The 18964-nt window shown below is 43.8% G+C and overlaps 1 protein-coding gene across 3 annotated transcripts in view; it reads left to right on the top strand.

Moving 5' to 3' along the window:
- NEDD9 (neural precursor cell expressed, developmentally down-regulated 9) overlaps positions 1 to 18964 on the top strand; it is a 76401-nt gene that overhangs the window by 20002 nt on the left and 37435 nt on the right. For 2 of the 3 annotated variants that reach the window (XM_072853270.1, XM_072853268.1), the window contains exon 1: positions 15657 to 15775. The exons of the other annotated variant lie outside the window; for it this stretch is intronic. In XM_072853270.1, the coding sequence (XP_072709371.1) occupies positions 15764 to 15775 (12 nt within the window). In that variant the 5' untranslated portion in view covers positions 15657 to 15763. Of the gene's footprint in view, positions 1 to 15656; positions 15776 to 18964 lie in introns of those variants that run through there. 3 annotated transcript variants of the gene reach the window in all.

Raw genomic sequence — 18964 nt, 5'->3', positions numbered from 1 at the left:
ATGACTGTCTGCTGGCAAAAAGGAGAGAGAATCTTCTTTTCTGTGTTACGACATTTAGCAGGACTGGGTTCAGTGAATGCATAAAGCTTCTTCAGTGACATAGCTAGTCCCCACCCAGCAAGCCCTGTGTTCCTAGAAATGTGTCACCCTTTTGGCAGACGCTTCAGAGTAACCACTACATCTGCTTATCCACCTCATTTGGTTTAAGGAGCAGATGTGCCCCCCCTACATTTCTTCCATACTCCTGGGAAGTCTGCTACGCCTCTCGTAACTGAATGAGAATTGGTTGCACAAACTAGCTCCCGCGAGCACAGTGAGGCCCTTTGCAGACTCCAAAGCCAGAGGGCTCAGAATAGATCTCCTAAGCACTGACAAAGACTTAGCAGATGTTTGGCAAGCAAAAAGGTGGCATATAAGGATTCTTTGTATAGTGCAGCTTTGTGGGTATGGAGTCAAGCCAGGATGCAAGGTCTAGTTAGGTACCTGTCACAGAGGATGAAAAAGTCAAGATTTATTGTGGGGGCACCTTCAATATGAGCAGAAGCCAAAGCAAAGTGTAAGTAAGGGCTAGTTTGACTAAGCACTTGGGTGAGAATCATTGCGCTGCAAGTCTCCATTTGTCCTTCTGTCCTTCTAGTTATTGTCCTGCTCTGCCCAGCGTGCAACTTAAACCTGAGTCTAGCCTTCCTAGCGGGCTAGCTGCAGTTCAGAAGACTAAAACAGTGGGTTTCACCCTTTTGTGAAGAATAATGGTGAAGCATTTCTCACAGCTGGCACTACACAGCAAGCTTTCTCAGAGTCCATTTTGGTGCAGCTCTGCATTGCAACCTACAGAACAGGAAAACCACATCCTTTCTGAATGTGAGCATATGACCTAGAAACTCCCAGTGTGAGGTGTGATTTCACTCTAAAAAACCAGAAAGACACATTTTGTAGCTGCAGCTAGCAAGGTAGCTAGATTACTGGTGCAGAGAGTAGGATATTGATGCAGAGGTTACTGAACCAGTAATGGATTTAGGGGTCTTTTGTTTTTAAGTATGGCACAAATTAGTAGAAACAGAAAGCAACTGAAAAGAGTAGTTTCCCTCCACCATACCTTTGCCTTCTGTGTGCACTCCATCAAATGAACAGGCCTTTCAGAAGTCCTGGGAAAAACTTACTGGCTACTTTGAGCACTGAGATGCTTGACTGCAATGAATAATTTTCTGTTCCTTGCTGGATCAGGGAAGAGGCCACTTTGTATTTACAGGATAAAAGTGGCAGAGGTCATGGCCGCCTAAGCAAGCAGGCTGTGACAATTTCACAATGGATGAATTTTCACTTGGCTGAACTTTAGGGACCGGAAACTGGCCCAGATTTTTCTACTGCTATTACTCTGACTACCAAATCTCTCCTGCTCCCAGAATTCCTGGACAAAAATTTTACCTGGAAACAGCTCAAACATATTTTGAAGATGTGATGATTATTATTTTATGTGTTTTATGTGTTTTCTGCTCTGCATGTCTGGTTTCTGGCAGAAGAAATGCATTTGTGGACAGGGGAGATGCAGGTCTCAAACTCCAGCTCAGCTTTGCGGAGCCAGGACGTTCAGACATCTTGGCCATGATCCCAACAAATGTTCAGGGGTTGGATTCAAAAGGCTCTGGCACCCAACTCTCAACCATCCATGCAAGGGTGGGTATAATGCAATAGCACCTATTGGATACGGCTGCCTTCCTGGAGTTGCAGCTATATGTCAGCTGGGATACCCTAAGATAGACCTGTCCACAGACTCCATGCTCAGGCAACCCAGTCCCATCCCTGGTGGACCCACATTTACTTTTGAAAGTCTAGCCCTCAAACATTCACATGCCTAAGTGAAAACCTCCAAACCACTTTGATTTTTTAGGAGAAGGACAACACAGACCCGAGAGCAAGGGAAATCCCACTAGGTGCTATTTGTAGCATTACAACACAGCCAAGGATATAATGGGGGAGATTGAGTGAAGATACAGCAGCCCATTCAAGTAACGTCCATGCTCCCCTCTTAAGCAATGTTGTCACAGCCAAGTAGCCAACTCTCCCTGCCCTTCAGCTCACGACTGCCCGTACCTCAGCTGTTTTGCACTTCTTGTGTGATCATAAGCAAATCAACAAGTGCCTCAGTTTTTCTTCCTGCAAAATACTGATGATACTACTACTCAAAGAACAGCCAGCAGTTCAGAGATTGCTGACCTACCACCCAAACCAGCGAAAAACCTGTAGTAGAGGATGCAGTAAATTTTCTTAAATGCAAGGGACTACGTGATCAAAGAGATGTATTACATCTCTGCCATATATAGTTCTAGGTCAATATATATTTAAACACTGGAAGATGTTCTTTTAACCAAAATTCAACCACAGTGTGGTCAATAAACCATTGACAGACTATAAAGTATGTAATCCTTCCCTTATTTTCCTCTGCTAAAGAACACAGCTAAATGAACCACCTTCTCCAGTACTCCTTTTCTCATGTCAGTTGTGGTTGTGGTCCAGAGATGGGTTCATATTAGCATCTCAGCACTTGTTTTCTAACCTCACCTGGTCTAAAAGTGGCACTCTCTGCAACAAGTTTTGAAACCTTGAAGGGGAATGGATCATTGAGTCATGAATAGCAGGAAAAAAATTCAAGAGATGATTTTTCTAATGAAATGGAGCCATGATATGAGCAAAAAAGCCCCAAATTATTTTGGAAAGAAATCAGCCAAGCTAAGAAATAGCACAAATTGTTTGTAAATAAGTAATGGAGAGAGAAGAAAGCAAAATTCATCCAGCTCATATTAGCTGTCTGGCTCTGAACTTTGGAACTTAATAGTGTTATAAAAAGACAGGTCCTTGATTAGAGACGAGGCAGTTGCTGCTCTGAAGGCTGGACTCACTTTTAAGTTAAATCTTCTCATACCCTGACAGATTTTTCTGTATCTAACTACATCATTCATGGTGAACATTTAGAATTCATCTGTATTAATTTATCTATATGTAGTAAGTCAGAATTATTACCCTACACATACAAATGCAACTGCCACCTACTTCAACATAAGCTTTATCAGCTGGACTGGTCCCAAGAGGCAGTAATCACTCATAAAACTGAGTAGCTTCCGTATAGCTTGCGGGTTCTCAACACCACCAAGATCTTGCATGAATCAAAGACAGATGCAGTCTTTAGCATGTATGGCTAATTTAATTAAGTGATTATATCATATACATCTATAAAAATGGCATGCCTGATATATTTTAGATTATCTGGGGACACCTGCTTAGAACCATGCCTAGAACCATGACTATATAAACATGTCATGTGTGTTTTTGTTTTCTGAAATGCAGAGCAAACCCTGCAAGAGAAAATACAAAACAAACATTAAAGCAGAGCTGAAAGCTGTCCAGAGCTGCAGGTGGAAAAATTCCTCTCTGCATCAGGTGTCTTTCATTGTATCACTGTGCAAGGAAAAAGCTGAAAGACACAGACACACTTTTTATTTACCCAGGTATTTGGGTGAAGTAGTGATAACTAGCAATAAGGGATATACATTTAAAAGTTTTGAAGGGACTTTATTTTTCCAAAGAGTGAAATAATGAAATAACCACTGTCAACCTCAAAGAACAAGAGTTGAGATCAGCAAACAGAGCAGCCTCAAAGCCGGAGGGAAGGGGGCAGGAGGAGCACTTGCTACTCACCATATGAATGGCAAGCAAAGAGAAAAGCAGACCTGACCTTTCAGGGAGACCTGGAAACAGCCCCAAGAGCACTGGTCATTAAAACAAAACAAAAAACACAAAAAGGCATTAAGAAAACCTCTCTCTAATGGGAAGTGGAAGTGGTTTAAGGGGATTAGCTCCCGAAAAACATAGCTCCGCTCTTCCTCAGACTGCCGAGGAGTCCCAGAAATACCTTTCTATAGCATTGATGGGGCTGTGAAAATGGACAAATGTTGGCAATCACTCAACAAATGATAGTAATGGGAGGTGACATCTCTGGACCTCAACCAGCTAGCACACAATTGTCTCATTTTCATGGTGTGTCAAATTAAATTTAGACTTCAGTGATTTGCTTTTCTTGCGCCGTTATCTCCTTCCCAGAGCAGAACACAGAAGAACATTTACAACTTTACACTGACTTTGACCTGCAAACACAAATGCCAGCCCACAAAAACTAGTGCTGAATCATTTCTTTTCCCATCTGCGACCTTTTTACCCTCCTTTCCTTTCAGGTCAGTCCATTTCTTCATGAGTGGCTCTCATGCATCTCTATCACAGAAGCATTTGAGAAGATTCAGTGGATTTGTACTTGATGAGCTGCAGGGAAATTTTCTCAGGCAGGAGCCTTTCATGCTGGGCAACAAACACAGTTCGCCTTTTCTGACAGTCCTTCTCCAACAACTGTAACAACAACTACAAAAACCACAACAGCCTAGTAACCTGTTTCACAAAACTGAAATGCCCTAAAATCTTGGGATGTTACAAGCAGACACAGTGGCAGGGCATTCATGGATACAAAACAGACATCAATTTTGCCTTGGCACAGTTAAGACTGGGATAGCTGACTAAGTCTTCTCTATCTTGAGACTAAACAGATGATACCATGGAGCCACAGCCACACTTGAGTCAGCTTTGCTAGGATCAGGATTACACCCTCTCATTCTTTTACTAACAGCCTCTTCGGCTGTGCAAACCCATCTCATCTGGAAGTACTGCTATTGAGACCAGACACTTTAAAAGCATTGATGCTTTTTTTGAAGCTGGCATTAAGAGTCTGATGTCTTGCTGCATCAAGGCAAAAATATCAATCCCTTGAGCTTCAAAATTACTCAGAGATTTGGGCTTTAAAATGGGAGGGAGTTTATGGACTCAAAACAGGGCTAAAGTAAAAGTCCCTGAAGTTGGTTAGGTGGTTGTGTGACTTCAGGAGACTCTGAATTTGAATCTAAGACTCAACAGAGAGCAGTTGTAGAGATGGATGAGGAAAGAGAGGTATCAAAATGAAAGCAGGCAATACAAGTTTCAGGTAACTGCATGGGGACTTTTGGAGAAGAGGTATTGGTATGACTGCTAGATTAGATGATTAGATCTGAATTAGTCTGAGTTTACCACAGAAGAAGAGGGGATGTCTAATACCACCTACTTCTGCTCCAGCTGGAAATACCAGAAAAATTCCCTCTGCTTGTGGTATTTTGGCACTTCTGGGTTCAGAAGATCAGTATACAGAGCTGAATAAAAATTAGGGAAAGGCCTGAACCAAAGCTCCACCCAATACCCATAAATTTGAGAACTCATTGCAGATGGTGGAAACTTTGTGGATAAGTACAATGGGAGATGGATGCGGGAGAAAAAAAGCTACGATGACTTCTCAAAATCTTGAAAAACGTAACTCTTCTGGAACACAGTTTTTTTGCACAAGCAGACAAAGACCCAGTTCAGTGAAGCACATACATACAAATGAATAAGGAAGGACTTCAGCACGTGCGTAAAGTTAAGCACGCATTCAATCACTCTGCTGAACACAAGGCATAGGGTCTACTCCCTAGCAGTCACTTCCCATTTGGAAACCCTTGTCAGGAAGAGAAAGGGGAAGAAGGAGGGTTGTTTAGCACGATATTTTTAGATAGATTTTTAATGAAATATTTGTTAAGCTTTCTTCCACCTCGACTCCCCCCTGCTCGCTGTCTGGGTTTTGTGTGTGTTTTTTTAATGGTTAGCAATGCATCACAGTACGGCTGCTGTTTAAATATTTGCCTGAAAAAAATGTAGTCTGTGCTTAAGAAAAGTGGTTTGGCACAAACCGGACATTTTCAAACATCCATTTACCAGATGGATCACTTTGTTCAATTACAAAGAAAAAAAAAGATGGTGAAGGAGTTGAAAATCGAGTGGAATGTTCCTAAGCACACAGCATTGTTTACTATCCGCATGTCTCCTGGCATCCTGCGAGAAACTATCAATAAGCTCTTCAAAAATGTTCCGTTCCTTTAAAGAAGTCTGCATTTTTAACAATAATAAAAAGGCAGTAAATATACTCTACAATAGCCTGATGGAAAAATGTGCTAAAGTATTTCTATAAATCAAATGTAGCAGTTTGGCATTAGCTCTGAGGCAGTAAATTTAGTAAATTAGGACCAGATGATTTTAAAATAGAATCTTACATAACTTTCTAGCGTGATATATATATATTTTAATTTAACACAAGTTTGTCTGTCTTCATAAAGTTATCTTGGCTGCTACCAGAATGTGATTCGGTCTTTAAGAACCATATTTTTTGTTACTTATCAAGTGCAGAATGTTTTAAATATCAAAGTAAGGAGGGGAACAGATTTCTCAAAAGACTGAAAAGGCTATAATCTGTACTGATCCACATAAGGTGTGGGATGCTTTGTATCCCTAATGCCCCTGACTATTTCTCTCTCATTATTTTGATTAATAATAGTCTATTTCTCTATCCGTCTTCCTTTTCTTGCCCTCTTTCCCTTTTCCCACAAATTCAAAGAAATGTCTCCCTCCATTCCTCCCCACAGTGGTTACAGCTCCTACAAATGCAGCTTGGTCCGACAGACTTTTCTTTCACCCATGTGCTTAGGGCAGGAGTCAGCATTTGGGACCTTGCATTTCTTATGCCTTCCCACTTTTGATCTCTGCACCAGAAGATCCATCTCTGAGAAGTAAGGAAAATGAAATGATAAGACCAGTCTAAGGAACCTATTCCAGCAGCTTTAGTCCAAACCTTTTGACCCTATCTACACATATATACCTGAAACCTGCTCTCCCAGCACATCTTTGACTTTCATGTTTCTGAGCCAGTGTTTACACCACTAGATGGTCATGTCAGACCACTGCTTATGTTCTGGGGAGGGGGGATTGCACACATACGACCTTCATGGTCTTCTTTTTGGGCAAACACTCAATCATACCATGGTCTTTCACTGGAAGCAACAACCTCTGGAATAGCTACTGCAGACCCATCCCACGGCAGCTGCGCTCACTATGGCGCCCTACAGTGCCTTACTTTTGAAAGCATGACTAAGGTCCTTTTACAGTGCCTACTTACTGTCTAGAGAGCCAGAGCCAACACACTCTATCTCAAAACTTTAAAGTAGGAGAGCCTCTCCAGTACCCTGACGCTCCCAGGGATTTTTAGCAATGGCTTCCAGACGTACATTCTCCAGGACCTTATGGCACAACAAATGAGCTAAGCCCCTCCTCAAAAGCCATGAGTACACGTGGAGACAGATCTTTACAGCTCCCAGACAGGGCTGAACTCTGAGGAGCTGAGAAGTCAAATACTCGTGTCAACCCTTATGACTCAAGCCCTCATCAGACTTCAGGAGCAAACACCGTGAGTCAATTGGGATGTGAGGGAAAGGGCAGACAGAGAAGAGAACGTAGGTGTTGAAGGAGAGACCAGCAAATGGTTGTGTGCAGCCTTCCTTTCATGTGATCCCACGACTGGTGCTTCTATCAGCTGTGCAAGTGTAAGTATCCAGACTGAAGCAAGCAGAAGAATAACTGTGATGGATACTCGTGAGAGCTGAGTTATCTGCAGGCGCTGCCTCCCTCAGCAGAGACAGTCTACTATGAGGAGCCAATTAAGTCAAAGCCAAGGCTTGGGATGCTATGCGGTGTGGGCCAAATCCTGGTCCCAGTGAAGCTGAGGGAAGCTTTGCCAACGGGAACATGCTCTGTCCTTTTCACCCCATCTTCGGCTACCCCGTTGCTGGAAGCATAGAGTTTGCAAACGATAGCAATGGAAAAGAGAGGGAACAGAGTTCCCACGTTCCTTTTCTTCTAGTATTGTTTCCTGAGAGTCCTGCAACATGCAGTAATGCAATGATCTTTTCTTTAAACGACCTTGGACTGAATTGCTTGTTAAAAATAACAGAAGAGGAGGAGGGGTTTGGAAATCAGTCATTTTCCTTTAAAGAATGATTTTGGGAGAGTAGACCATAAACAGATTTAGATGGCAGCAAAGATAACCATTTTTGGCAGTTTTGTGGAGATGCAAATTTACACTGAATATGAGATGAGAGCTTAAACACCAACACCCAAAGAAGAGAAAAATAAGTCAGACAGTGTGAGACATTTCACGTGCCATTCTCTGTTGCTGTGGATATCAACCAACCTCCACAGATCTGGTTGAGGCGAAAGAGAGAAAAGATGATCGCTTTCCTATCGTATAACCTCCCTCCAAACACCTCCAAAAGAAGCAAATTTCCCTGAAATTCCTCAAGCCTCAAAATACCTCCAGGCTGAGACTTCATGGGAAGCTTGGTGGTAAAGGCAAAACAGGAGTTTCCCCCTTGGATTTATTTTTTTAAAAAATCCCTAATTTGCATTTTATTAAATTTTCATTTTTGCTTCCCCTCTTCCCACTGGAAAGAACTGGTTGCTGGCTAGTGGACAACAACCGAGCTCTCCCTACCAGGGAGAAATGCTTTTGGTGCTATGAAAGAGTTGCTGGTGAGAGATGGGGAGAGGGAAAACATGAGGATATAAAATATAACAACAGCAGATCACCTTTGCTAAAAGAAGCGTGGGAGATATGCAACAAAAGGTTCCTAAAACCAGAGAGAACAAAAATAACAGGCTTTGCAAACAAAATGGACACAGTTGGCTAGTCCAGTCACAGGATGATGCGTAAAACTGACGGACAATTTACAGTCAGGAGAGATTGTATTTTAGGGTCAGTTTTGCGGTTTTGCCAAGTTAAAGTAGCATGCATTTTGCAAATCAGGGGGAAGGGGAGAGTATTTAGACAAAGGTTTCCTTGGTCCTGGCTCCCTGAGATGAGGCTGAGATGCAGAAATGCTCTACACAGAGGTTTCATGGGATTTCAAAGATTTTGACGCAGTATTTTAAATCTATCTAATAGATGTGTAAGGACTTCAATGCACACCCCTCTTTATACGCCACTTTGTAGCTTCATGTTTCTGTACAACCTCCTTCCACACAAATTCAGAGGAAAGTGCTGGTACGTGTGTTTGGAAGTGGGGCTCTCCACCCTGTCGACTGCAGGACTGGGAAGGCAGGAGGAGAGGAAGGGGAGGCAGGCAGGAGGAGCAGGCAGGAGCAGGGCACCAGAGACTGGAAAGAGCAGAGCTGTGCGCTACCGCTTTTAAGACAAAGCTTCTGGGGATGGGAATTGCTGCATATTACTCTGTCTGTGCATGTGTGGAGGCAAGAGAGATTGCACCTGCTGAGAAAAAACTTACTGATGCTAGTCTACAAAACCTTATCTTTCTAGACATCAAACAGCATGTCACAGGAAAGTGAACCTTTTTACTCCAGACCACTGTTTCCTACTTAATTGTCCACACTCACACTCCTACTTTCATGAAAGAACTCCTTTGCGGGTGGGTTATGTGCTATTTGAGTCAGGACTTCATTCCCACAAACCTAGCATGCCAGATGTGTGAATTCAAAAGAGCCTGGGGTGCTTCCAAATTGGGATCACAGTGCTGAGCTGGGCTGGTTGGCCTCCACAAAAAAAAAAAAAAACCAACCCAAAACCAAAAAGAAAATAAAAACCTTACTCAATTCACTCCTATTTTAACAATTTTAATACCTGCTGGAATAAGGTAACATGATCCACGTGGATAAAATCTCAGCTCCAGAGTTTCGCCCAAACTGGGGAAAGTTCAAGTAGAAAGTTCAGGTAAAGATGCCAGCACTATGACTTCTTACAACTGCATGAAAAGCTTAACATACATAAGCTTTGTGCCTAAGTTTCTTGTCTGAGGCAATTCCGGTTCCAATTCTGGATTCCTTTCATCTTAAACGAGCTGCGATGTCTAAACATACATTTCCTCTTGAGCAACCTCCCTGTATTACATTTATCATATTTCATCCACATAATTGTGAACCAGAGAGAACAGAAGCCTTTTGCAGTCTCCATAGTTGTGCTATTTCTCAGCTTTTCTTAGGAAAAACAAAAAAACCCTCTTTTGGCATCAGTAGGTTGAATGGCATGCACGCCACACGTCTGGAAGCAAGCTTGTATTTTTTAACCCATGTATTAAAAATATTCAGTGCCAGAGGGGAAAATAAAGGAGTGTATTCTGCAAGCACGACTGTTAGACTGGTTTGTTTGTTTGGGAAATGAATAAGCCTTTGACAGTATCTCTGGAAGGAATAGGCCAGTGCGTGCTCCATCCTGACATTCTTTTCCCTCTCCAGTCTTCCCCGCATACCTTACATTCTTCTTGCCCTCCCAACACTACCGGTTCGTGGGCAGCCAAGCACTGGGGACCGAGTCTGCCACCGCCCTGCAACCCATCTTGAAGTCACCGACTTCTGCCATCTCTCCTACCCAATGCACCAATGTTATCTGCACCAGTGCACATATCAAGGTTCGCAGAGATCTTACTTGCCTCGGCTTTGCAAAGCACGCATGGCAGCTCAGCTACGATTGCTGCCGTCTTCCACAAATTCCTTCCAGTGCTGCTGAGAACATGAAGTCCCCCTGACCTACGTGCTCTACACCAGCCAGATGGCTGGGGAGCTGCTGTGCTGCATGGACCTGGAAAAGCTATTCTTTTCCATTCTCATCTGCAGTTAGTACTCAGTGTTGGACCAGAGATAAATTTACTTCGTTTTGATTTTACATTCTCTCCTTTCCTTTCTCCAGGGTGAGATGGGTCCCTCATGCTGTTTGAATAGTGATTCCACTGTTTCCCTTTCCCATGTTCATTTTCCCCTGAGAAGGTGACTGCCTGCTTCTCATAACAAGTGAAAATTGTAGTGGTATTTATTTTCCTCCCCCCCTTTTTTTTTTTTAAACTGAAGAGACTTCTCAGTTTTTATTCACTGGGTCAGGCTGGTGGCTGACCCAGTGGCAGAATATCTAAACTCCAACTGCCTTCCATGATTTCTCAAACTAACAAAGACTGGATTCACTTTCAAAACCTTTTGGGTGGGAGGACACCAGTATGTTTCTTTCTGGCTGGCATTTGAAGCAAAACAGAGAGGACAGAGGGAGCTGCATTTATTCCCTTTATCTGAAGGAGGGTCACTAAACAGAGCCTTGATGGTTGACTTACAAAGTTAAATGAGCGATTCCTGAAGAAACACAGCATAAAATGCCCTTCTTGAGAATGTGAACAGCTTTTGTGCTTTATTGTGAAAGGGGGTGGGATGTCTGTAAGATTAGTTCATATATATTAAAGGAAATGTAGAATTCTAGAGCAAGGCAAGTGAACTACCTCTGTGGTTAAAAGGCACCTTAGGTAGACTGGCAAAGGACAGTCAAATTTAAAAAGATACTTCTATTAACAATTTTTATTCCCACAATTTGACCCTTGCATTTAAACCTGACCACTACAGCGATCGCTACCCACCCCTCTGTCTGCCAGGACAGACTTCTGTTACTGTTAAATGGAATAGACCGCTTGCTTGAAAAGATTTCCGTCACTGGTCAAAGAAAAACAGAGCAGACTTTGTTTTGGTTTGCTGAAATGCAAAATATTCCCTTCTTTGGGTGAGAATGAAATCTTTTCCTCATTATCTCCTAGTGAGGTGGCAGAGGGGGCCTTTCTGTGCAGACAGACACAGAGCCTGTCCACGTCACTGGTGAATTTTTGTTAACATTCTTTTCAGGAAACAGCAGCATTTCATCTTTTTTAACAGATTTGTCCAAGCAAGCAAATTAAATATCACTCTGAGCGTGTATAAAACCATTCTGTACTGAAGAAATCCCATCCACTGCATACTCGCTGAACTAGCCTAGGTAGTATTATAGAGGTGGCAGGATGAAGGCTCATTACTACAACTCCTTTGCTCGTGAAGTGCAGTGGCACTATAACTAAATTAATTTTAATCCCAATCCCCTGGCCAAGTATCACAGCAAGAAGTGATGCAGATACCGCACAACATTACCCAAAGGATAGTTAGGGCTTTGTGCAGGAAAAAAAAAAGATAGCTCAGTGTTTCCAAAACACAGAGCTCTCAGACTGTTCCTGAAAAGACTCTCTCAACTGTGAGGCAGACACTCTGCTGTGTCTCTCTTTTCTCAGGTTGTGTCATGGGGAAATAGGAACAAGGGATTTTTGTTTGAGTAACCTTTCAGAGCAGGATATCTGTCTTGTGTTCTTCTCCTATCAATTGCCACAGGGCGATAGCTGGCTGATTTGCTTCAACGGGTATTCCCTTCCCAGCCCGGCTGACAGCTCCGTTTCACGTTGTATGCTGAGGGTTGTGGCGGGCGAGCCGCAGAGCCTGGCTGACAAGCAGTCCCTTTGGCTGCCTGACCATTTCACCTGCTACCATCCCCCAGATACCCCAGAACCCCAACTGGCAATCAGGAGGGCACCGGGAAGACACAGAGCAGTGGTGCAATCAGAAATAAAGCAAGCGATAAGCTCACCAGGATGGTGTACGAGAGTAGGAGACAAGCAGTAGGTTGCCCAAATGAGCAGAGAGTAAAATTAATTGCCCTCGGCAAAAGCAAAGAAACAAACAAAAGCCATTGATGCAGGTACCAGACGAAGTCACAGAGCCTATTTGCTACTCTGCTACAATTGCAGCGGCATAAAATATGAGGTGGTGAATCAAGCCATTGCTGTGCTGTGAAGCAAAAAGACACATTACATGAATTACCCTCCTGAGAACTTCAATAGGGTCCTGTAGTTATAAATCCTAGCTATATAGTTCAAGTTGCCTCTACAACACAGACATCAGTAATGCCAGGTCTTGGCTTCCTCATCAGCATGTTCCATTGTATAACTGAGCTGATTATCCAAGGCAACCAACTCAAAACTTTCCTAGACTACGCCTGAAATACAATATTACATAGTAAAGGCACGGCAGTCGACAAGGTCAACAAGAAAAGCAAAGTGCTTGCACTAACCACAGATGTGTGCTTGCCACAACCCTGACTTCTTATAGTAACGTGTCAAGGTTAGAGGATCATATTTACAAATCTCTCTTTCAAGGTAGATCTAATTCCTGATATTCGTGATACATTGGGGAGCTCCGCCACGCTGCTAGCTCTGCTAGAAGTGTTGCACTAAGCGGGAGTATTTCATCCTTGGAGAAATTAAAAAGCCCCTCAAAGTGCAAAGAAAACCTAAGACAGTAAATGGAGTAGGTGAGAGAGGGGGAGGGAGGGTGCATGAATAAAATGAGCAGTGGGACTTCACTGAGGAGGTGGTGTGCGATGGCAATCTCTTTTTCCCCCTGTAAAACACCAATTCTTCTTCAGTATTGTAAAGTATAGCTATCAACACCGATAGACTTCATGTTTTCGTGCCCAAAGTGTCATTCCCGTGGCATCTAATTAAAAGTTTTTAATATGAGTTATGGAGAGCGCTAAAGGCAAAACAATATAAAAAAAGGGAACAACCCAACTAGAATTTTACATTAACACATCTGTTACCTCATATTAAGATCAGTCAGGGACATTTTACATACATTAAAAGCAATGCAAGCTAAAAGAAAAGCAGAAGGCACAGCTCCTGAAATGTGCTTAGATTTCATAATGTGATTGTAAAGCATTCTGAAAAAGGAAAAACACCAGTTACATGAAAAGTTGGTGGGATGACTGGAAACCGGATGCACTCTGCATATTAATATTGGTGAAGTCAGAAACATGATTCTACTTTTCTTATTTTTGTCTCTGATACTTATCCAGTTCTTATTAATGTGGTTTTACGGTCTTTAATGCATTTATCTTCATGACAATGGTGCCATATAAACAGATGATACAGAGTTTATTCAGGGAACGGGATTTGGATGCTAGTCCAATACCATGCTAACACCTTAGCCATTGCATCTTCTGTACTTAGGAGAAATTTTCTCCTCCCAGGACAAATTTTTATCCTTGGAGTATGAAGGGCAAAAACACGCAAAGAGAAAATCAAAGGTCAAACTCTACAGTTAAGAAACACTCCAAAGAGATTTGCACTCTCCTAATAGTAAGCTGCTTATGCATAATCACCGGAAGAATTCTTTTCTTAAATAAAGTGTCTAGGGACACAGTATACAAATAAGCTGTATTCTCTTGAAACCACCCAAATTTATGTTGATGCTACACTTAGAACAACGCTGCCCCAAACTCAGCGCATATAAGATATTATCTATTTCAAGTACCTTCTTGGAAAATCAGAGTCAACAGCAACAACAAAAATGTAAAGAAAAACCCAGAGAAAAACCCCTACAAGGGGTTATAGCCAGTGACGCTATAGCACTGCATAGGGAGCCCAGTCACAGCGGCATGGTCTGCACTGCCGAAAGCAGCAGCTCACTTTTCTCACTTACAACTGAGACACCTTTTGTACTGACAGGGGCTCATACCGATGAGCTATTAGGGCATGTGCAGTCAAGAAGACGGTATAGAAACAAATTATTTTTGCATTCATTTAGTAAATTCTTATAGTACAACCACATATTTTATGCTGGAACTAGAGAACGGAGGAGATTGCAGATAAAGAGTATGACATTCTTTAGAAGCCATGAAGCCATTTTAGCAATAGAATCCCTCTCTAGAGGATTAGTCATATGAAAATTTAAGGATATCACTGTACTATGGAATGAAGTTATGTTTGGTAGTACAAGATTATTCTTTGCTGTTCTTCCTTAGGCCACTAGAAATAGTCGAGCCCGTCTGTGACCTCAAAATGTTGGGTAAGATCCAACTCGGGCAAAAAGGAGAGAATTTATTTCCTGTTCATCTAAACAAGCTGGAGTATGTCCCATACACAGAGATTCCTATTATGTGCACCATATTAATCATGCCTGATTAAGGGGGCTGACTTAAAAAGCATGGAGGATCACCACACTTTTATTTTCCCTGCTCTTTCCTGCCCCCAAGACACTGGAGTTAATTATTACTCTCTTCCAAATAATCTTATTTGCCATGGTCACTCTTGATAATGGACATTGCTAGATCATTAAAGCCATCTTGGCCTCTGGTGTCTCATCAGTGTTTAAATAGCAGGCTTTCCCAGGCAAAGCAAACTCTCGTTTTGATTCGAAAGGCAGTAGCTAAAAGACCATCTTTTGGGGACAAGTGAGAACAAAAATTGATTGGAAGACGGAATGGAGCAGCATAAAGCGTTCAACCCCTCCAAAAGCTGCACAAGAAAAAGGTGATTATGGAAGGGATTGATGGAAGGGGTTTAGTAGCAGCAGGCAGCTTTGGCCCTCTGTGCAGTATGGCTGGCGGGGCAAGCTCTGGCCCTGCAGGCCCCAGGCCAGGCTTCGAGGGGCGTTTTCTGTGCCTCGCCACTTTAGTCACTTGAGAGGCACTCTTCCCAGGGCTGCCTGCAGATAGCCTGGGCGCTTTGAACTTTGATAGGCCCAGAAATCCCCCAGCACAAGAGGCAGCAGCCGGGGCGGGGGGGCAGACAGAAGGCCTTTTGTTCCCAGTGTCCCTTTCATGCGCACAACTCGAGGTGAGCGGCTTTGAAACGGCACGGGCGGAGTCGCCGGGTCACAGGAAGCAGGGCTGCCAGCCCTCGCCCCGTGCGAGGCCCTCTCCCCGTCTGCGCGGCAAGGAAGAGCCGCGCGCCCCGACGAGCTCCCCCGCTCCCCTCAGCGCCGCCGCTCTAACGGACCCCGCGCGCGGCGCCACCGGCCGCGGGGCCGGGGGGCGGGGGAAGGCGGAGGGCGGGGCCGGGGAGGGGCCCCCTTGTCCCCGAGCGTGGCCAATGGGGGGGCGCTATGCAAATGAGCGGGGTAGCCTGGCGGCCGGGCGCGGAGAGGCGGCGGCGATGCGGCGGGAGGCGGCATAGCTGTCCCGCGGGCCCCGCAGCGCTCCGCAGCCATGAAGTACAAGGTGAGCCGGCGGCGGCGGCCGGGGCGGGCGCCGTCCTGGGGCTGGGGTAAGGGCAAGGGCAAGGGCAAGGGCGGGCGTTCAGAGTCTCACGGGCTTGTCAGCGGCTTCCCTGGCGGCCCTCGCTGAGGGGCCGCAGCCCTGACAGGAGGCGGGCGGCGGCCGGCTCGGGGCTCCCCTCGGCACCCCCCAGGGCAAGCGGGTACAGCTGTTGGCCCGGGGCGGGAGGGCGGCCAAGCCTCCCCTCGCCGGCTCCGGTTCTCCGGGCACAGAGCCCCCAAGGGAGGTGCCCGGGGAGAAAACGAAGCGGGGGGCAAGCCGGAGGGGAGCCGCCGGGTGCCGAGGGTTCTCGCCGTGGGGGGAGAAGGGGCTTTTCTCCCCCAGCGCTGCGGGTGCCCGGTCGGTGGCTCGGCGCCTCTCCCGCTTACGCCGGTGCTGGCTACCGGTGTGAGCCCGGTATCTGGGGAAAGGCGGGTTTGTACGTGATGCCCGGCAGCGGTTTGGGACAGGTCTCGCTGCTTCTCCTCGAGATGTAATTCACCCGTTTTCCAGCCCTTTGTGAATGTCTCGGTGTCACAGTGCAGTTTTTCAGGGCGATCTGTTTGATGGGTCACAAGCAAGAAAAAAAAAATACAACCGTATATTTTAAAAAATGGGTAGCCTATCCCCCTTTCCCATTTTAAATAAAATAAGTTATTTTAGCTTAGCCTTTTATAGAATAAGTGATTTTTAGCTTAACCTTTTACCAGAGGTTTTTTTTCAGAAGACACAAACGTGGAAGCTTTCATCTTAATATTACTCTACTTAAAAAACGTCTGGGCAAGGTCCTGAATTGCCCACAGGGCATTAGATTACTGTACAGACATACCGTAATCTTGTGTGATTGGAAAAAAAAGGGGGAGGGAAGGAAAAACTTTCCATCCTCTGCCAAAAGTAATTTCAACATCAATAAAAAGGTGATTTCCAAATGTCACACGTTATATACTTACTTGGAGACTAACTTGCTTTGGAAGTGAAGTCCATCTTCTTACTGAATTTGGGCAGTGTAGTGCGAAAGAGCCCTGGTGCTATAATATTGTATAAGGCTTAAACGTGGGCAGAATGAGATGTGTGAGTGATACCTAGGTAAATATACACAAATTTTCATGATTTTCCATATATCTCTGAGCTCAGCCCAAGCTTTTAGGATCTCTGATAACCAAACTTTGGGAAAGTTCAGAGTTAAGTTTTCAAAGCTGCTGCCAGTTTCTCCATCTCATGGTGGTTAAGAATAACCAGGAAAAAGAAATTGTATAAGGTATAGATAGACAAAGATACTCCACGACTTTGAAAATTTTGATCTGGATCTGATGGCGCTTTTTTTTTTTTTTTTTAATTCTATCTCAAACAACTGACTGATTTGAAGTCTGAGATGAAATTCATCTCCTGTCCCTTTCTACTCCCCCTCAAATCAGTTCAGGTAGACTTTATATCTGCTTAGAAAAGCTGTGACTCTTACCACAAAATGTCAGGCACTTGGGGGTAGAAGAGCAGTGTCACCGTTAGTCCAGAGCTCATGAACTGCTTTCCAACTGCCCATGGCTAAGCGGCACTTGTATCCCAGTGGCAAAATAATGGTTCTGCGTAGTTATACAGCTTCCTGACTTCTCGTGTCACCATCTATCCTTCCTGTGCTGCAAGGAGATCATGCTTCATACGTAGCCCAGTGGCACTGCAAAAATAGGGACCGATAAGGTGGCTCAAAACAGGGAAGGCTTCCCTGCTCTGTATTGTTTCCTGTGCCCTGTCTGGTTGGAATGAACATTTTGGTTTGGGTTTGTGATTATGTAATTCTAGACAGAGAAAGCTAGGCAAAGAAATAACAAGCCTTTTTTTTTTTTAAAAAAAAAAAAAGACGACTGAGGGTTTTGGCCTCAAAAACCTTCTTGTCAGACTAGGGTGTTTACATTCCCTGGGAAATGTGAAGTACTTACTTACACTAGGACTTGTTTAACTAGGACAAACATCCTTAGATCTATTTCTTATCCCTGGAGTAACATATAAAGAAAATACCTGCTCATTCAGTCTCGGTTATTTTCTTTCGTTTTGTATTTTCTTTCTTATTTTATTTTTCTATAGGAAAACAAAAGTCCCGTAGTTTTTATCATATAAAGAAAACAAAGGAACAGAGCATGCTCATGGCCTGCCTGGGGACATACCATCACTTCAGAGGTGGCTTAGCTTCCAGGTGCAGAGTTGGGTCTATTTAACTGCTCCTGGTGTTATACTGGGGCCTGTCATTATTTACTTTCATTGTGATAGTCCATAAGATAAGGCCTCATTTAATGAAATAATTGAGATGCTTGTTATAGTTTAGAGTATTAACAGCTGGACAGAACAGGAACTGACTCGTGTGAGACCCTGAGTATGTCTCTCCATCACTCCTGGCTTCACTTTCAGTGTGACTAAATCCAAGGTAATTTCTGGTCTAGAAATCCTTTCTGCTACTCAGTCTGCCCTTTTTTTGCTCATAAAGGTTTTGAAAATTTGTTCCCTCTCCTCTTTCACCTAAGTTTCTTTTATTGTCCATCCCACTCTTTAAACATTCTTACAACATAATACTCAAGTCCGAGTCCTCTGAAAGCCAGTGGGAAAATCCCTATGGATTTCAGCAAGTTCAGAATTTTACCTTATATATGTCTCTACACTTCTATCTTTTGCGCACAGTGTGCAATTCAGTCAAGATATGACTGTTTAAAGCAAAGACAAATTTGACTCCAAGTTAGGTCCTGTTCTACCAGTCGTGTACTAATTAAATATTGAGGAACACAAAAGTTATTCTAACTGAGCCAGAGTAACGGTTAAGCATAACAGATACTTGTATGTTGGTTGTGAGCATTTCTTAGTCCTACTTGTCTAGAAGCTACTTTCAGAAACGAATTCCTGTAGGGTGCAGTTGTATTATGGCAATGCCCCCATTCTTCATGCAATGAGAACAGCATTCTTTTGCGCTAAATCTCCGTGTACCACAAAAACTGCATCCCATCAAGTTCTCACAGGATCCCATTCCAGTGTTCTGTAATCCAGAAGGTAGGATCAACCCTTTCTGAAACCAAACCCGGACTGTGATTCCAAAGATGAAGCAGTTACAGCTAAAATGTACTATGCAGGAACACAAATACCAGTGGGTTACTGTGATCAGAGAAGAACATG

This window comes from Ciconia boyciana, chromosome 2 (genome assembly GCF_034638445.1).
Source record: "Ciconia boyciana chromosome 2, ASM3463844v1, whole genome shotgun sequence".
In the NCBI taxonomy this organism is placed as follows: Eukaryota; Metazoa; Chordata; class Aves; order Ciconiiformes; family Ciconiidae; genus Ciconia; species Ciconia boyciana.
Note: the sequence above shows the minus strand (reverse complement) of the source record. Positions and strands in the feature narration are given on the sequence as shown.